We start from the raw sequence: 19,489 nt of genomic DNA on the forward strand, positions 1-19,489 counted from the left end.
CCATCGTGTAGTAAAACCTCAGAGGGAGATAGTCCTAAAGGATCAGGAGGTACAGTGGATGGAACATTCACATGCACACTCTCAAGAAGCATAGGGTCTATTTTAGGCATGAATGACGAATTTACTTCCCCACTCCCTTCATTTATTTCATTAACCGCATGTTCGGAGCGAGTAGCTCTACTAAGGGTCTCTTTTAAGCGGCTAAACATGCTGGACTCGGGCCGTGGGCCCATGGCATGCATGTCTTGACTTGAACTATCAGGGTTTGGTGTAGGATACCCCTCCATGACTTCGTAGTCAGAGGAAGAATCACTAGACGCGATATGAGGATCTTGGGTCGCGCTACCTTGAGTCCCGGCCGAAGGTCCAGAACCTAGGGTGGAGGAATAATGGGTGCCCGCGTAAATGGAGGCACTACCAATATGCTCGTGCTCTAACACTCGTCCAGAGCGTAGGTTCATATGACTTGGATCCCCTAGAAGTGTCAGTGAGTGCCCGTGAAGGTTGCTCACCTAGTATTTTTGGGTGTTTTGCAACCCAAGTCTTCTTTTTTTTTGATTTTTTGGTCCTTTTTTTCTGACCCATCTATAGAATAGAACGTATGATAGCTCAAAACGAGCGTCTCGGTCAGAGGGACGTGCCGTGCTTTACAGCCCTCCGTTTGGTCACTTTATGCCCTCGGAATCCCTAAAACCGTCAATTTCTAGTAGGGAACTAGGCCCAAATTAGAAAGTCTAAGGTTGCAAGTGGGAAGAGAAGGGAGGAGAGTGGAGGACTTGCCCCACATGCTCTCATTCCCTCTTGAGGGGGTAGGGTATATATATAAGAGTGAGTCTAGTACATATCATAGGACTGAGGATTGAGGCCTGGGCCTAGGCTTGGGCTTGGGCTTGGGCTTGGAGAAATGATCCCGATCCTGAACAAAATTTTAGTGTAGCCCAGTCACTCACGCTTAAATATTTTTGGCTTTTTAAAAAAAAAAAAGTGTAGCCCAGTCACTCACGCTTAAATATTTTCGGTTTTTTTTTTTTTTTTTTTGGGCGACGACCGCGCGCGGTTTTGGTGACCCTTTCTTGGCCACACACACTGTCACCTACCTTACCTCCCAGTCAACAACTCACAGCTCACAGACAGCTCACTACCTTATCTACTTACTAACAGTGCTGCTAACCACTAACTAATCTACTAACTAATCTGTTAACTGCTTACTGACAGTGAGCTAACTGTCCACCTACTTCCTCTCTCACTACCTTACTGTGCAAAGACTGTGTGCAGGCAAACCTTGACAGAAAACTGTGTATAGACTATGTGCAAGCAAAAATTGCTAACTGCCTTCCTACTTATTCATTCACTGCAAACAAGCTAACGACTACTAATTGTGCAAAGACTGTGTGCAAACAGAAAACACAACATTATGCAGAAATCACAGAACTTGCAGACAATACAGAAATTAACAACTTGCAGAAAAACAACTCAATCCTCTTCCTCTTCCTCTTCTTTCCTACTACAAACAACTCATAGGAGAAGCACAAAGTGCCTCTTGGGCTTAGTGCAGGGCGATTCCCTGAACAGCGGCGCCAAAAATGTGCGCTCCTTGCCGCACTGTCGAAGCAAGGGCCTTGCCTAACACTGTGTGCGAGCCATAGACGGCTCCAAGCACACAACTAGCTTAACTAGTAAGCTCAAAAGAGGGCAATGATGTGTCACTCACCGCTCTATGCTCCTGCCGTGGAGGATTCCTCGCCGCGAAGAAGAAGGAGACGCCGCTACGTCGCGCTCAACTGCTTCACCGCCGTCGTGCCGCCGTAATGCTCGATCGCTCTCTCTCTCTCTCTCTCTCTCTCTCTCTCTCTCTCTCTCTCTCTCTCACATACACACACACACAAGGAGGTGAAGAAGAAGAAGATGGAGATGGAGATGGAGCAAGAGCACTCTTCTATTGCACAAATGAGAGAATGAGTGAATTTTAGGTTTAGTTGGCTTTTATATGAGCTCACTCCATTCACACTTGGGCGCCCATGCTTAGCCAACTAATCCCTTGAATGTCCCGGTTAGAGTGCGTCTCTCATCGGCGATCACTCTTACCCTTTTCCTATTGGTCCGACAAGCCTGGTACCTGACTCTACCAAATACATAATACACGTCCGTCGTAGGTGATGGGGTGTCCGTGAGCCTTGAGGGTTAACACAGGGAAAAGAATCAAGTTATTCAAAAGAAGAGGTGATGCAGATCCCTTTGATTCACATGAAAGTCAGAAGGAAGGCTCTGATGAAAATGGTATGGATGTGGATGAAGAATGAGAGGATGATGCGTTAGATTTTGTTGCAAGCGATGATGAAATTGACATGTATGTGGACTTAAATGAAGACTAAACCTGCTACAAAAAGATATGGGTGGCACATGCCGAAGGATGTGCAGGTTTAGAGGGGTGGATGTCGTGTCGTGGCACCTGCATAATGTGAAAATAAAAATATTTACATCACTCTTTATGTTTTTAATGTGTGGGACCAAATGCTACCTACAATGTACATAGTGTGATATATGCAAAAACGGATGCCATGGTTGCAAGCATGTACATACCTTCCCGGGTAGGCGACGCCGGGGACGTGGCATGCTTTAACACATTAAAGCATGCCTAATTTGCTTTAGGAATGTACAAACTTCAAGTGTTTCGAAGTGGCACGCTCGTTTTGCCTAGAAAGTTCAATGCGGGCGATGTTGGCAAAAAATAGCAGGTTTTGTACGCGGGCATAAAAGACGTGTCCAAAGTGCTTACCAAGTGGGAAAATGAGGTTCAACATGAGATTTGAGCCCAATTGGGATTTTTTTGATAAATTTAAGAATTTTTTTCAGCTCATTTGGGCATTTTACGGACAAAAAGGGGCATTTTTGGGCAAAAAATGGCAAAAATGACCATAAAATGGTTAAAAATAGCCCAAAAAAAGACAAAAGGCTCAAGCTGAAGGGGAAGTTTGAGAGCAAGAATGAGCTCATTCGGGCATATAAGCAAGGAGATACAACCATTCCAAGACAGGGTGCTAGTGCAGTCCCGTGCTGCTTCCACTACATGTTTGAGGTTGTGAGGCCTCAATTTAGGGTTTCCCCTCCTCAAATAACTACTTGGGCTTCTCCAATGAAGTTCTAAAGCTTCCATGAAATGGTCACTACGAGAAATCGAAGCCTCATTTTAGGGTTTTTAACAGGTCGAATGAGCACTGCATTTGTGCAATTGGAAGCGAGGCTACACCTAATCTTCACACACACAAGAGTTTTGAGTTAGTATTGGTTCTTTTTGAAAGTGGAGCTCTCATGGATGGAGTTTTGTTCTATTTGAGTGTGTTTTTGGATTCAAATCATCAACGCCTTGCTTGATTTTGCTACAAATCCTCACATTCAGAGGCCCACGCTTTCCTAGTCGCACTGCACACTTCTTGACACCGGTCCACCAAGATACACTTGTGAGCATTAAGGGTAAGGGAATCTTCAACATGTATGGCACTTAATGCTTTGCACTTGAGCAGCTCCACAGAACCATGCTTGGAGACTCTGTGTGAGCAACTCAAAGAATGGATGGCCCTAGATGGCTAAGATAGTGCCACAGGGAGCTATCTCTACCCATAGGTGATGGGTGCAACGGCTATGGAGGGTGCTGCCTCAGAGGTGCCATGGCGAGAAGGGTGATGTGCAGAGAACGAGATCGAGAGAGGAGAGAGATTCGATAACACAATTGAAAACTCACTCTATATTGATTGATTGTGTAAACAATTAGATTTGGACCTTCCATGCAACAGTGCACTTCAAACTAGAGTGTATAATTGCATGCTATAAAAGGTGGTTCCCACGAGCTAGAGGACCACAACCTGGGCTTGAAACCCCCAACAGTCCCCCCCTCAAGCCCGAACTAGACAGACCACTCTCATGATACCTCGAGTTTTTGGTATACTCGTCAACCGTGAGTTTTAGGTTCTCTCACAACCAAGGATTTTGGTGTATCCATAACCTGGTGCTAGGTCAGTAACCCCCCTTTGAACAAATAGGGTGTAGGGAAAATATTTAGCAACCAAAAATGGAGTTTTTGGTTCACTGCCAAACCTTGGGTTTAAGGTTTACCCAGTAACCTCATGAGATGCGGGACAAAAACGGGCTGAGAATAAAAAACTGATAATTTGGGAGGCCTTACCACTCATGTATGGCAGTGTCTAGAGCCCGTACAATTTTGACATGATGACAACTGACAAGCATGACAATAACTGACAACAAACAGATAATGTAAAAGAGACTATGAATGAAAATATATCATTGTGTAGACAACATAACAGTAACAAATCTAGGACACTAAACAAGGATGAATTCATATACCACGTTCTTGAGTCAAGTCTTCGTGCATGACAGCTGGTACTTCATGGCTCCAAAATATCCTCTTCTTCATGTCTCTCAAGGACAACTCATATGTAAACCATTAAATTGCTAGAAGAACCTTCAGCACATATATGGTATGTTGTTTGTGCCAATTTTTGAAGTCCTGTTGAACATTTAGAATCCCCCAATCCTCCTTTGCATCCATGCTATACAAAGTTTTGAGATGCCATAGGGAACTTGCACCACTTGTGAGGTGGTACACATATGCATCTTGAGATGCTGTGAAAATTGCCCAAAACATGTTCCTTTACTGCTTGCCTTTTGAGATGCAAGGATGTCACCGCCTTGTAGAACTGCCTCCAAGAAGCACAGTGTTTTGAGATGCTTGCGAAACTGCCCTTTGTGAATGCCGAGTCACCTCTTCTGCAGTGCCTAGGAAGCAGAGTGTTGAGATGCTATGTCCTTCAATGCTAAAACCTTCTTCAACTGCCAAAAAATTCCAGCGTTTTGATATGCTATGAAGAGTTTGTACCTTCAACCTTTGACTAATAGCGTTTTGATAGGCGATATGCCTGCTTGCTTCTCCTCTGCCCGCCTAGGAACGGCTGCCTCCCTTGGGCTCTGCGAGGACGTGAGCGTCTTGAGAAGCATCACCAGTAAGCGTCTTGAGAAGCCAGTGCCAAGAGCGAGGCTCTGATACCAGATGATGGGTGCAACGGCTATGGAGGGTGCCGCCTCAGAGGTGCCATGGCGAGAAGGGTGATGTGCAGAGAATGAGAGCGAGAGAGGAGAGAGATTCGATAACACAATTGAAAACTCACGCTATATTGATTGATTGTGTAAACAATAACCTTACATATATAGCTTTGGACCTTCCATGCAATAGTCCATTTCAAACTAGAGTGTATAACTGCATGCTATAAAAGGTGGTTCCCACGAGCTAGACGACCACAACTTGGGCTTGAAACCCAACAATAGGAACGTTGTGCGAACCTCCATTACGCATTGCAAACTTATCAACATGGTATGCGGTCTGCAAAATATTTAAAACAACTTCAACACTTGCTATAGGGTACAATAGACTACAACAAGGTTAAAAAGTGCTTACCTCAATTTTTTCATCCATCTCTTCAAGAGTTTTCCTTGTAAGGTCGATGCTAGAGCGATCTTCTCCACCCATAGTGATCAGTGGTTTGTGTGGATGAAAAGCGCTTTTCAGGATGCTTTCGTAAAATGAGACACATGATTTGATTTCTATAAGTGTATTTGCCACGGTTTGTACCAAATTCTGTTTGTTTTCACTAGGGAGGAAAGAGAAGCTTATTGGGAGACCTTGGTCTTCAAAGTCAATTTGAAAGTTGACCTTCTCTTGCTTTCCACTGGGATCTTTCATGCCCGCATAGATAGCGGGCACTAAGAGCAAATCATCTTCTTTGAGTCCTAGTGTCTTTGCAATGTCATCAAGGAACAAAAAGTGACGGCCATCCACCACCACTGCATGCAAAGTGATAATTTGGACGTCAAGAACTTCCTCCAACACCTCGTCTCCCTCTATCATCCGATCTTCCTCCCTATTGGAGCTGGGATCTTGCAGAAGGACAAGTGCCATAGATGATTTAGCCTGCTCATCAACCTCTTCAATAACTTCATTTGACTCCTCCCCAATGGTCACGTGAGGTTTTTGGTTGGCCTTTTCCTTTGATTTCCCCTTCTCCATGCCCTCAAGCACAACCAAGTCTAGAACCGTGTCCAAAGAGATGAATTGGGTTGCCTATGCACCCCATGCCTAAGTCTATGAGGTCATCCTCATCCTCTGTCCTGCAATCGCGCTCATTAAGCCCTTTTATAAACCTCAACAAGCGATAGTGAAAGTTTTTGTCGGCCGCATAGAGGTGTTTGAGAAAATCCACTGCCAACCATGCCATGTTGGATCCCTCAAAGACTATTGCATATTCTTCCATGTGCTCCATCATGTAGTCAAGAGTTGTGGAATCGCTCTACATGAAGGTTAGCAATAACATGCATGTCGATCATCCCCTCAAACACACTAACTAGTTCATGTGCACGATCTGCAAGTCCTATCTTTTGTCGTTGTGTGAGAACTGCATCAAAAGATGTTTCCATGGGTCTGTTCGTGAAGAAGATGGGAAGAGAGCTAAAAGCTAGTGTTTTGTGAATGTTAGAACTGAAGTTTAAAACATAGAACGTCACTTTTATACTCAATGTCACTTTTTAAAAGTTAACTTAAAACTATAATTATAAACAAAATCACGCGACAAATCATTGAAAGTATTCACGCTCCAAATAAAAAAACTTGCACATTCAATCAAAATCTTGAACAAATAAAAAATAAAAAAGAGATTCAAAACACCACATGGATTAATGGGAGCGAAATCACTTCAGTTACAAGCTTTTACATTAATACATCGCAAAAAACCAATGTTTTCACACAAAAAGCTCTTCTCTTTTCTGGAACGAGCAACCTTTTCATTGATTACTAAAACATATTGATTGGGCAAGGTATATCTAAGATTAAGATACTCGCGAAGATGGCTGAGATTCCAGTCGTTATTCATCGAGATGTCATGCACTGCATTGTCGTGGAGGCATTTTTACAGATCGAAGTTTCTCTAGCAGCCTCTTTGAAATGGGTATATGTTGGCAGATATTTGGACTTGGATTTATGTGGGTTAGACTTGGTATATGACATTTTCCTGTGGCAATAGTATTATGGAATTGACATTGACATTGATGAGAATTCACTTATTGAATGATGAGTGTGACCAATGATATCCTGATACATCAGGGTATGACATATACTGCTTATTCTAGTGGCATGGGACACTAGGATACGTAGTATATGGATGACGACAAGCATAAACAATGTTGTTTAGTTTATTTTTGATTTTTTATTATGAGATGTTCCTAACACAAAATACTAATTACTATTTTTGAACAATATAGTTTGCTGATTCTTATCTTTGCAACTGAGGACAGTTGCTTTCCAACGGAGAGGTATGAAATAAAATTGATATTTTACTATTTATTGCAGCTGAAATGTGGAAAAGGCTTGATTGATCTAGCTCTATGCGAACAGATATATATATTTTATGTACATTTTATTATTCAAGTGCTCTTTTATGAGCTTTGGCCATTTTAGTCGAATAAAATAAGTGGAGTGGGTCAGACCAAACCAAGCTTTACTCCTCTTAGACCAAATCTGCCACAAGTAAGCTCCCCTTAGACAAGTCCAGAGAGGAACATCCATATATTCCTCCAAGAAACTTGGGAAGAACCTCCAACACTAGTATGTTGCAGTTCCTTTCTATACTGGACATTATATTTGCACTTGACAAAAAGGTGATGATTGGTTTCTTCTTGCATGCTGCATCTACAACAGATTCCACTAGAGACTCCAATGTGCTTGGCTTGTCGAGATGCCGTGATGAATGATACGCCACATAAGACAGCTCTGCTTAAATGATAGAGAGTAAGCCTAGATACATTTAAACATGTATGACCATTAGGGAGAGTTATAGGAGACTCCCCATCTATTGTTTAGTTTGACCGAAAGAGCTTGGTCCATCTTCATTTTATTTTCCTTGATGCATTATTGGCCTTGGCATGTTGACCTGCACAACTCGCTGATGATTAATAATATCTCTAGTTTGAAGGGCTTGTTGAGGAGAGCTTGCATGCTCCCCGAGAGCAGAGGTCTCACCTTTGTTGGCAATGTATCCATTTAGAAGCGCGCCCTACGATGCCATAATCCCCTCTTCTAAGGGGAAGAAAAGGGAAAAGTGCTCCTAATTAGGGCAGATAGTGGAGGCAAAGCACGGGATAAATAGGCCGTGACGAGTACTGTACGGATGTCACAAAGCATCTAGGTCCATGACAAGGTCTCAAAGGCTATGCACATGAGATCTTCAAAACAGAGACAGTACTTCAGCCGAGAATTCAGGAGGTTGCCGCAGAAGCCCCTTTGTGCACATGAGAGCACGTAACCCATGGAAATCGCTCTCTCCTGTTTTGCTAAGCACTTGGAATGTCAAGGCCGCAGCGGGTAACTGTGTAGCAAACCCTACTTAAACGCGTTTGACGCAGCGACAGTAAGATTCCTGCCAGATCACGGGTTTTAGCCGCAGCGGTGAACTCTCACGTTCATGTGTGCACCCTTTCAAAACCTCACCTCATCTCCGCTACTCCCCTCTTCTTAAGCAAGGTGCCATCTTCACTTTGGCTACATTTGAATTGCCATGAAAAGATTGCCTTGCAAGTTGCACCGTAAAGAACCCTCAATCCAAACAAATTGGGGAGGATTCTCTAAAGATTCGGAAAAACTAAGAGATAGGTGGTATGCATTTATGGAAGCAAGGTAGTTTATGGTTTACAAATCAGAACAATTTAGAAGGCCTTTTGCAAGTTTCAACAGTCAAAGTGCAAGACTTTTGGTAAAGACGACGTTGTGAAAGAGTATTAAAAGGTGAAGATGAGGGAAAAAGGTGAGTACATAAAGGGAGAGATGGGCCATCAACTTGCCATGGGAAGGGGGGGCTAGGAGGCTACCATATGCCAGTGTCCACAGCCATGCAAAAAGGCAGGGGGAACATGATTGAGACGAGGAGAAGAGCGGGGGGGGGGGGGGGGGGGAGATCTACCGGGGGTAAAAAGCGCAACTAGTATAAAGAGCCTGGGCCCTGCGGGGAGCAGGCGGCTGCGTGGAGGGCTCGGTGTAAAAGGGAGGGGCAGGCTGCGCCACTGCATCAGCCGGCACTCTAGCCGAGGAAAACAAAACAACAAACCACCCCCATTCCATTCTCTCACTAGGTAGCCTACCACAGTCTACTACACTCCACTACACTACTGAGACCCCGCGCCTTTTGTTATTCTCTCTCTAGCCAATTTAGTCTCTCTCTCCCCCTCTCTCTCTCTCTTTAAGCCGCGCCATCATCATCTTGCTTCTCTCATCTACCCCTCCTCCCTCTCTAAAATACAAGCCACAGCGTGATCTACCCCCTTCTCTCTCTCTACTGCTTCTACAATATGTGCCTGCAGTGATTCCACTCTCCACGAACGCTACCCTCGGGCCGAGCTCTCTCTCTCTCTCTTTCCCCTCTCCTCTCTCTAGGTATCTAGTTCAGAATCAGGTGCACACTGCACAGTCCATGTTCTCTTTTCTCTCTCCATGTTCAGAACCCTGATGAATCCAGAGGCTAGCCGCTACTATTGTGTGCGAGAAGAGAGAGAGAGTCTGCGCGTCCCTGCGTTTCTCTCACTAGAGTCCAACTCCATCTTATTAAACGCAACTGACTAAGTTTAACTTTCTACCAGCTCCTCTCTCTCCCGCACAGTCCGGGAGGCACCCACGTTCGCAACTAAATCACTCGTTAACCATATCACAGTCTCACTTAACACCAAGTTTCTCTCTCTCCACCAGAGACCAGACTACCACACAGACATAGACTCTCTCTCTATCTCTCTTCTGCTCTGTGCTGCACTATTCTTTTCTCCCTCGAGCCCCATAGCTGGCAGCCATGTCTTCATTAGCAGAGAGCCCAGTAACTCCCCGCCTTTCGTGGCCGACTACCACCACCACCAACTTCTCCCCCTGCTCTCACCCACTTCTCTCCATGGACCTCCATCCTCTTAGCCTTTCTTCTTCTGCACAGTCTCTCGCTGCGGTAGAGAGATAGTCGCGAAGAGATTGAGAGAGACTGAGATAGTGGAAGATAGAGGAGAGAGATGGACCCCTGCTGCCATGGCATCTAAGCAACAGCAGAGAACGTCACTGTCCTGCTTATTATCAGATACGGCTCTCCAGGTAGTATTTTCCCCCTTTCGATTTGCAACTTTCTCTCTCCTCTCTCATCTGTGTATTCACGCCATGCCTCTATCCCGAGCTTCTTTCGCTGCACAGGAAGCTCACCCGAGCTCTGTTTCTAAGAGACAGAGAGAGACGTAGAGAGAGAATGAGAGTTGCGTGATCAGTGTGTGGACCTCATTGTATTCCTCTTTCTCTCTCTTGTTTTATTTATTTAAACTCTGGCATGATCTTTCTTGTGACGGTGGCACACGAGCCATCTTCCTGCAACTTCCTTGTGCGCTCGATATCAGTGGAAGGTGCCTTCTCTCACAAGGTCTTTGCAATGTTGTGAGTTCGATTCCCACCCAGCTGGTCATCTTGGAACCTCATGTTTTCCTGCAGCTCTATCCATAGCCATCTTTCAGTGTGAACTCATCATCACGTACAGATTTGCTTTTCGCTTACACTCCCCAGCCTCAAACCCAATGATTTTAAGCTCGTGATCAAATTGCACATGCTCTCCAAAAGCTTCATGCACTCATCCTCTTGAGCTGATCTATGAGTGCTTTTATCATTATTTGCAGGATCCAAGGCAGCTATGGAAGCTTATGAAGCTACTCGCATGGTATATTCGCGGCTGCAGAAGATCGATCCAGAGCATGCATCCAAAGTCATGGGATATCTGCTATTGAAAGATGAAGGAGATCAGGAGCTTTTCCGGCTTGCTTTTAGCCATGAGAGTGTCTTGCAAGCTATGGTGCTCAAGGTGAAGAAGGAGCTAGGTCTCACTTCAAGAAACCCTAATCTAGTGCAATCAGCAGCAGGGCAGCATTTCTCAAGTTCCTCTTATCAACTGGGATCACCTTCACCAGTTACCATTCCCATCGGTAATGATCACTTCAACAACATTAGCTCCTTCTCCAATGAGCAAGATGACAGAAACCCATTGCATGCTATGGATTTGCCATTCTTTAATGGACCTGATAATCATGCCCAGCTGAGGTTCAACAACAGGTTTCTGTACCAGGACCCTCAGCTACCGGCCTTGGAACGGTTTCCGGATCATCTTCTCCGCAGTGATATGCAGCTTGCTGATCATCTTTCATTTCTGAATGAGCCTCACGATCCTCCATATTACCCTCCTGATTTCTTGCAACCAGATGCATTCAACATACTGAATGGAAAGCTTGGCCCAGATAACTTTCAACCCAGGTTTACGGGGAGACGATTTTCGACGAGTGATTTGCCTATGTCGCCAGATAGCTTTGGCTCAGCTGGGGCAGCATGGAAACCATGCTTGTACTTTGCGCGCGGATTCTGTAAACATGGAAGCAATTGCAAATTCCTTCACACCCATATGAGGCCGGATTCAGGGTTTCTCTTATCACCGAATAATGGGCAGCATGATTCTGGCAGTGATGATGGGATCCTCACAGGGACATTAGAGAGGTTAGAGTTCGAACTACAGGAGCTATTGCGAGGCCGCAAGGCACCTATATCCATAGCTTCTCTCCCACAGCTCTACTATGAAAGGTTTGGAAAGACATTGCAAGCTGATGGATATCTGACTGAAAGTCAAAGGCATGGTAAAGCTGGATATAGTCTGACAAAGCTGCTTGCGCGGTTGAAGAACTCGGTAACACTTATTGACAGGTAGGTACAATGTCTGCTACCTTTTACCATGGAAGTGAGAGCATCTGAGCTATAATGGGGTTCATCATTTGTGTCGCATGATCAGCATGCATTGCTTGGATGGTCTGCTTGGGTGGTAGTTTGCTTGCGTGTGTAGGAGAGCCACATGTTGGCCTTTTCCTCTAGCCAAGCTCACAAGCTTGACAAAGCAAACCTTGAGTCCTTGGCTGAGTAGCTATCAATAATGTGTACCTACATTCATGAAGGTTAAGGAGTGAGGATAGATATGAGTTTGAATCTTTCTTTACATTTATGAGCTAAGGTAACGTGTTTGTATGTAGATGAGCTACCTGTGTGTGTGTGTGTGTGTGTGTGTGTGTGTGTGTGTGGACGATGGGTGTAAAGCCTCGATCGGATGATTGGCCCAATTGGGCGCCGGCGCCGAGTGCGATCGGTTGATCGGCTCAGTTGGTCGCTGGTGTGATCGATTGATGAGAGCCAGGATTGACATTGACCATAGATGTGTGATAGCATGGAGCAGACTGACCAACCATGATGGTGCTACAGGTTCACTCATGTCTGTGTTGACAAAATGTGGGTATGAATGGATAGTAATGTGTGTTGTAATGGGCAAGCTGCATGATGTGATGCAAGGTGAATGCATGCGTGAACGAGCTTTATCAATATTGTATGTATGTCTGAGACATGTGGGCATGGGCATTGCATGGCATGGCAATGGCATCTTCTTCTTCTTGTGGGGGGATTATGCTCAACTTTGGCGCAATGTTATGTTAATGTAGCAGGCCTCATGGGCAGCACGCAGTTGTGCTGGCGGAAGACGCCGTCAAGTTTAACGCCTACAGGGGCGAGAAGGAGGAGCTGAATCCGGGGTCCCGTCAAATCTACCTGACGTTTCCCGCCGACAGCGCTTTCACGGAAGAGGACGTGTCCGCTTACTTCAGGTTCCTCCTTTTCCTATCTTTTTCAATGTCTGTAAGCTACTCGTCACACGTGCGTGCCCACATCATAGATCTTGGTGCCGCCTCTCATTGGGCGGAGCGCTAATAGTGGCCACACGTGCCAACCCCCAACCCCTCGGGAAATCTCGACTTCCTACTATTAGCTGGCTACCAAGAGGGTAGCATCCCTTTCAACAGCTGTGAGTTATTTTTCCAGCATTCTAGAGATGGAAATTGGAAAACCACGAAAATCATTTTAGGGTCAAAGCTACTGAGACACCCAGGATTTATGCTAAAATTTAAGGTATTTATTTCAACCAAAATTTATGCGAATAATGTAAGGTATTTCTGCCTTAATAGGAATTTCCCTCTCCCCAAGGAAACCTTTTGACCTTGAATTTTTAGGTCATACTAACGAGACAACCAGGATTTATGCCAAAATATAAGGTGTATATCCTAAGGATTCATGCAAAAATACAAGGCATTTATTTTTGTGGGGATTTTTCCTTGTAATTTTTTACTCTACAAATCGGGTTTTGTTACGCTTGGGGATTATCCGAGACAACTCAAAAAGGATAACATTTTCAACGATGAAGAGACAAAAAATGTGGACGTGGCCTGGATTGCAACATCATTGTGAAACCACTCCTATGCTCCCACTAGTTCAACAAGATTTTAACACCATCGAAGAAGAAAAAGAGCAATATTCATTTTCAAAATTTTTCCTTTGAATTTGAACTAAGAGATCAATTTTTTATAGCTTTTAAGTGTCTGGTGTCAATCTAGTTCTCAAGTTACAAGTGCCACTCAAGTTTTTGAAAATTTTGATATCTTTCAGAACTCTAATCAAGGCATCTCTCTACACTTGTTGTAGCTCTAATTTGTATATTTTCCTTAATTTTAAAGCCAATGAGGACCTATTTGGTACAATCAAGAGATGTAAACCATTCTTTTATGAGCATGATGGAGGCAACCTTGTCATTATTAGAGCGACTTACAGAGGTTTTAATTATCGCTTTTGTTATACCTTGTGTTTTTTATTAGTAATACACAAAGAGATAACGATTGACAAGTACCTTCAGCATATACAAGGCTTTTTCTTCTTAATACGACAATCTTGTCAATACGTGCCCCCTCTGTCAGGAGTTGGATTGAGTGTAACAAGGCCTGTGGGTTGGCTCTCATTTCATTTAAGTTTATATGTTAGGACTTCAACTCCTAGCAAAGGGTTTTGTGTCCTATCTTAATCTCGAGCAAACTAGTTCCAATAAATGACAAGGAGAATCTTTATACCTCAAGATTGGAACACACAAAATTTTAGTTCCCGACATAATGTTGTTTTCTAGCTACAAATGAATTATGAAGTATATTGTGGTAAGTCATATCAAAAGGTTCTCTTAATCCACTACAAGTGTTCCATGTGCTCATTCTCTTGGATAGAAGATTTTATGTAAAGTTTCTCTTAACATAGCACGCAACAAACTTTAAAAACACACCGCATTAGCATAGATTAGTTGTTGTAAGCATCTTAAATCTTTCTCTTCCATTTGTTTTAATTTACTTTTATCTCAATGTGGGATGTTTTTGTGCTAACATATGCATGGTAATGTTTTGGGTATTGGTGAACTCAGGGTATATGGACCGGTACAAGATGTGAGGATTCCATTCCAACAGAAGCGCATGTTTGGTTTTGTGACCTTTGTGTATCCGGAGACAGTGAAAATGATTTTGGCCAAGGGAAATCCTCACTACATTTGTGGAGCAAGGGTGCTTGTGAAACCTTATAAGGAGAAAGGCAAACATGCTGACCGGTATGTGTTTTCCTGCCGTCACAAGATTTTTCATCTTATGGTGCCTTGTTTTTGGTCCTTTTAAGAGGGCAAGCCTGTGGTCCTTCGTGTAGCAACTTGTTTTGAATTTTATAATTGATCTTGTTACTTTGGGTGCATTTGCACAAGACTCCTGGTTTCTATGTAACTAGTGTATTATTTACCATATATCTATAGGATGCTTTGCAAACAATGCTTCGCAAAAAGAGTAGCGTTCTTATAGTGGGATTCGAATAGAATTGCAAGAGTAGCGTTCTTATAGTGGGATTCGAATAGAATTGCAGAGGGGTGCATACGTTCTTCTATATGAAAGTGACGAGCGCTCAATTTTTCATGGGCCGTTTATTCTTAATAATTCGAGTGAAAGGACCAATTGCCATACATCTCTATTGGTTGTTATATGTAGTTATTTGCAAAGGTGTGTACTAGGTTATTTTATTTTCTTCATGTGATTCTTTTTGGGGTCAAAGTTTGGTGCTTATTAGCTTTTGTTGGATATATGATACTACTAATGTTCCTTGGAATCACTGATTCCCATTATCTAAGTGTTCCTATCCCCCATCTTGTAGTGCTACCACATACATCTATCTATGTTTATTTTGTTCAATGAGGAGTTCGAGTGTCAATTGGAAAGTTTAGATGGGTAGTTTGAAACCCATCTCGGGAAAGCTTTTTGAGAATATTCGATTCCTTCCTTTTTTTTTAATTGTCCAAAAGGCCTTTATAGCATCAGAAGAAGAAGAAGAAGAAGAAGAAGAAGAAGAAGAGAGATTTATAAATAGTAGGAACAATTCCAAGAGACCTCAATGATCTATCCTGTGAGTCTTAAATGCAAGACGTGAAGTGGCAAGTGGGATAACTAATCTACCACACTTGGGTGATTAGAAAGGTTATTCCAGTTTCCTCTTGTTATTCACACGCACATCCTTAGAAGAGAGATTTTTATGTTGTAGGAACAATTGAGGAAAAGGAAGAAAGAAAGAAAGATATTTAATGTCTATGTGAGGCCGAAGTAGGCAAGTAGCCTATGAGACAAATCAAGTATACATGTGGGTATGTCTTCCATCTATGGGAAAAGACCAAACAAAACAGGTACAAAATACAGAGAAAACCTTTGTGTATGATGGCATCTATGGATATGGAGAGAGAGAGAGAGAGAGAGAGAGAGAGAGAGAAAAGAGAAGAGAATATAGGAAAGTTTCATTGCACAAATTGGACCATTCTTCATGCCATGCAGAAATGCATTTGTTGTAGGAAGAAATGAATAAAGTTCAAGATTCTCTGGGCAACTCAATATAAAAAAATAATGCTTAAAAAAGAAAGTATTTTGACAGCACGACATAAGGTCTAGAATAGTAGTAAGAAAATAGGATAGGATAGGAAGCAAATGTGAGATGAGAGCGGCCACAAAAGAGAGGAGGAGGATGCTTTCAAACGTTCCGTTGACAAAAATAGAATGATCGAAAATATTATAGGGTCACATAAATAATTAAGACTCTTATTTTCAACTTTTCACGATAGATTTGATTGACGTGCTTTTACATGTTACTGTTCCTTCTTATAAATATCATAACGTGAGAAAGGTGCATATAATTTAAGTATGCCATCCTGCCAATAAACTATATCGTCCTTGTCACAAAGCCACAAAAAGGTCATTCTGCGTGCTCAAATTTGTGGTGTAGTGAACCTTGTGGTCTTCTCTCTGTCTCTCTCTCTCACACACACACACAAAAAGAGAGAGAGAGAGAGAGAGAGAGAGATAGAGAGAGAGAGAGAGATTTTTCCCAAGACTGAACCCTTCACTGGAAACATATGGTCATGAGGTCAAAACCCCTTGTATATCACAAGAAGTTTTGGACAAATTCTCACAATATTTCCCACATTGTCACTTACCCAACATCATGAGCTTCTGTGAGGGTTGCACCGCACACCTAGCTAGGTACGATTGGGGGCAAGGGACCGCCAGCCCGGTGGGGGGGACCGGTGGTCCCTTGCCCCCAATCGTACCTAGTTAGGTGTGCGGTGCCTCTCGAGTAGAAGCTCATGACACCGGGCCGGCGGTTCCCTGTCCCCAATCGTACCTAGCTAGGTGTGCGGTGCCTCCCTCACAGAAGCTCGTGATGTTATGCATTCAATGAAAAAGACTCCTTTTTCTTACATGAGAAAATTTCTAAATCTTCTTGTGTATCCATCAGCGTCACATGCACTTATCCATGTTTGGATCTGCGCTCATAATTGTTCATGTCACCCTCTTCCTCTTCCCTTCATTACACTTTGAAAGACCGGTGCACCCATAATATTGCCCTTTTTTGTTGTGCAGGAAATTTGCAGATCGCGATTACCTTCGGTTTATGGCTGGACAATCTCTAGAGAACAGAGCTTATGAGGGCATTTCAGGTGCATTTTTTAAAATTAAAAGCCATCTTGTACATGTTGCTACTATGTACTTATTTGCAGAAAAAAGCTGTGATTGTGCATGTGATGAATGCAACAGGTCCTCGCTTTTTCATGGAGCATGATTCCATCAGAAAGCAGCTAGAGGAGCAGGAGATGATTGTTGAAATGGAGCGGAGACGACTGGCTGAGCTCCAGCTTCAAAAGCAGAGGAGACAACAGCTCCACATGCAACATGAGCCGGCCTCCTCTCTCTCCGAGGGAGGCTCCTCTTCTCCTCCCATCGCACTGCCGCCTCCATCATCCTCAAGTCTCGCTGAGCCTGCTTCCATGCAACAACTCAGCAATGGTAGTTGCTTCAAGCTGGAGGAAGCTGTCGGGCCTTCCGAGGGTATGTATGCATTGCTCTACTAAATTGATTCTTGTGATTTTTGTTGTCTACCAAACACTACTTAACTTATGCAAATGTAATTAACCTCCATGTTTGTGAATAATCAGATGTTATGGAGCTGAAGCCGATCCAAACGTCTACCTCTTTAGATAGTAATGGAAAAGTGGAGAGTGCTGAGCAGCAAGACAATGACAAGCTTAGGTACTTGGCTTTCTTTGGTTTTGTTTGCTTGCTTTAGTTCCTACCTTTTTGTCTTTGTATTAATCTCTTTTGTCTATATGGCTGCTCTTGTAATGTAGTGATGACCACAATCTGCCGGATAGTCCATTTACAAGCCCTCACAAGCCTTTTTCGCCTCCCCCTGTTGAGAACCCAAGCAAAAGCTTGGCTGTTGGACCACGCTCCGGGCCACCCGGGTTTGCCGCTCCTTCGCCAAGAGCCAATAGTTTGAATTGTCGCATCTGCAAGGGTACACCTAACTTTTAGCAGCTTCATATGCTTCAGCATTATACAATGGAAATCTGTGTTTGCACCAAGGATAGTTTTTTTTCCTTGTTTGCAGATTTTTACGTTGATCCTGTGCAACTTGATTGTGGCCATGCGTTTTGCGTGGAATGTATCCTGAAGGTAACATTTTCACAGGCTTCAGGGTGGAAAATATACGTTCTACATAGTTAAGTAAATAATTTGTGGTGAATTTGTTATATTTTCTACACAAATTGGTACTTTGGTAGTGTATCTATGGCGAATTCTTTTGCAAAATCCCAAACACTTGGGCGTATATTTCTGTTTTCTTTTTGAATACCTTGAAAAATAGCCATTGGTCAATAAATAGCCCCTACTTTTTTCGTTGATGCTGTCTTCAACTTAAAGTTATGTAACTTGAGATATCTCTATATTAATATTCACCGTTCTCATGCAGGTTATCAGGGTCTCCAAAGAGGAATGCCCCATCTGCCAACGCCACATGGGCAGCCAGATTGTGAAGTTGATGGAAGCGAGGCGACTCCAAGTCGCCGATATATGGTAGTGTTTACTGTTACATAATCTTATACAAGGCGGCGGTCTCTTCTCTCAAAGACCGCCCATCCCTTCTTTTTATTTATCAATGAAGGAGGGCACTAATTTACTGAAGTGTACATTGTCGCGGTTTATATGATTTCGCCACCGGTGTCTTTTTTTCCTACCACTCATACAAGTTACAAGGACATTCAAGCCAAGTCATGTACATGGGGCAGAGAAGGCAGGCCCCCTTATGAGGGAAAGGGAGGGCCTGCAAAGATGCCTACATCATTTTACTACACATAGTGAAAGAGAGCAAGCAATATCAAGTGGAGTTATTAGTTTGTATAGCAAAGGGGAAGCAAAGCTCATTGTCGTTTAGTGAGGAGAGCGCGAAATAGGGAAGGATTAAGTAATGTGTATAGTCAGATGAAAGCAAAGTTAATTGAGTTCACAAACTTTTTTGGAGGAGGGTCGAAGATATAGAGTCGAGTCTCTTCGGGACTTTAAATTCCTCAGCATTATATCTTGTTTACAAAGTTTAACTCAGATTTTAGACATTTTAAGATTTTAGAGTGGTTGTTTTGGTTGAAGGTGCAGGCATCCGTTGCTTGATGGTCATCTAGTTATGGAAGGAAAGATTTTTTGGGGTTCTGGTTGTGGAATCCCCCTTAATTAGCAGAAAGAGTCAAACCATCCCAACCTTTAATGGCATTGTAACATCTGATTATAGAAGTGCTTACATTGTAATGGTAAATCTTCTTTTCCTTGTTTGTGTTTGTTGGTAATGCAAAAATGATTTGGTGGCTCCTATGAGACGAGAGCAGCATACCGTACAGAGTACACTCCTTGCTCTAGTCTCTTCTGTTAAAGTTTGCTGCCGGCGGCTTTTTTTTAAGTGTGCACTATTTTTATTGCAAGCATGGCACCATCATAAATTAGCTTCAACCAGCCTAAAAGTTGTGTACAACATTTCATAGGCACCAGGCAGTTCCAACAAATAGGACTCATTGTGAGACATGTTTGTCAATGGCTTTGAAAAAGCTTCAACGCCTCCGGATGGTAATTATGGGACATCACCGCTTGAAAAACTTCAGAAAATCTACCCATAATTTCAAGT

At 43.2% G+C, this 19,489-nt stretch overlaps 1 protein-coding gene and 1 pseudogene across 3 annotated transcripts; one reads left to right on the forward strand and one right to left on the reverse strand.

The window, feature by feature from the left end:
- Positions 1-4,459: 4,459 nt before the first annotated feature.
- Positions 4,460-5,010, reverse strand: LOC147461378 (uncharacterized; annotated as a pseudogene).
- A 4,119-nt stretch (positions 5,011-9,129) lies between these two features.
- On the forward strand, positions 9,130-19,144 carry LOC147461379 (zinc finger CCCH domain-containing protein 18-like). Of its 3 annotated transcripts, none has more exons than XM_086508946.1 (10): positions 9,130-10,180; positions 10,747-11,815; positions 12,595-12,756; positions 14,385-14,564; positions 16,903-16,979; positions 17,077-17,367; positions 17,475-17,568; positions 17,667-17,836; positions 17,930-17,994; positions 18,290-19,144. In XM_086508946.1, the coding sequence occupies exons 2-10, from the start codon at positions 10,761-10,763 to the stop codon at positions 18,395-18,397; spliced, it is 2,202 nt and encodes a 733-aa protein (XP_086365072.1). In that variant the 5' UTR covers positions 9,130-10,180; positions 10,747-10,760; the 3' UTR covers positions 18,398-19,144. The 3 variants fall into 3 exon arrangements, with proteins under 3 accessions (XP_086365072.1, XP_086365073.1, XP_086365071.1); XM_086508947.1 differs by lacking the exon at positions 9,130-10,180 and adding an exon at positions 10,212-10,510; XM_086508945.1 differs by lacking the exon at positions 9,130-10,180 and having other exon boundaries at positions 12,598-12,756.
- The last annotated feature ends 345 nt before the right edge of the window (positions 19,145-19,489 follow it).

Source organism: Adiantum capillus-veneris, chromosome 3, assembly GCF_014529385.1.
Source record: "Adiantum capillus-veneris isolate H3 chromosome 3, ASM1452938v2, whole genome shotgun sequence".
NCBI classification, from domain to species: domain Eukaryota; kingdom Viridiplantae; phylum Streptophyta; class Polypodiopsida; order Polypodiales; family Pteridaceae; genus Adiantum; species Adiantum capillus-veneris.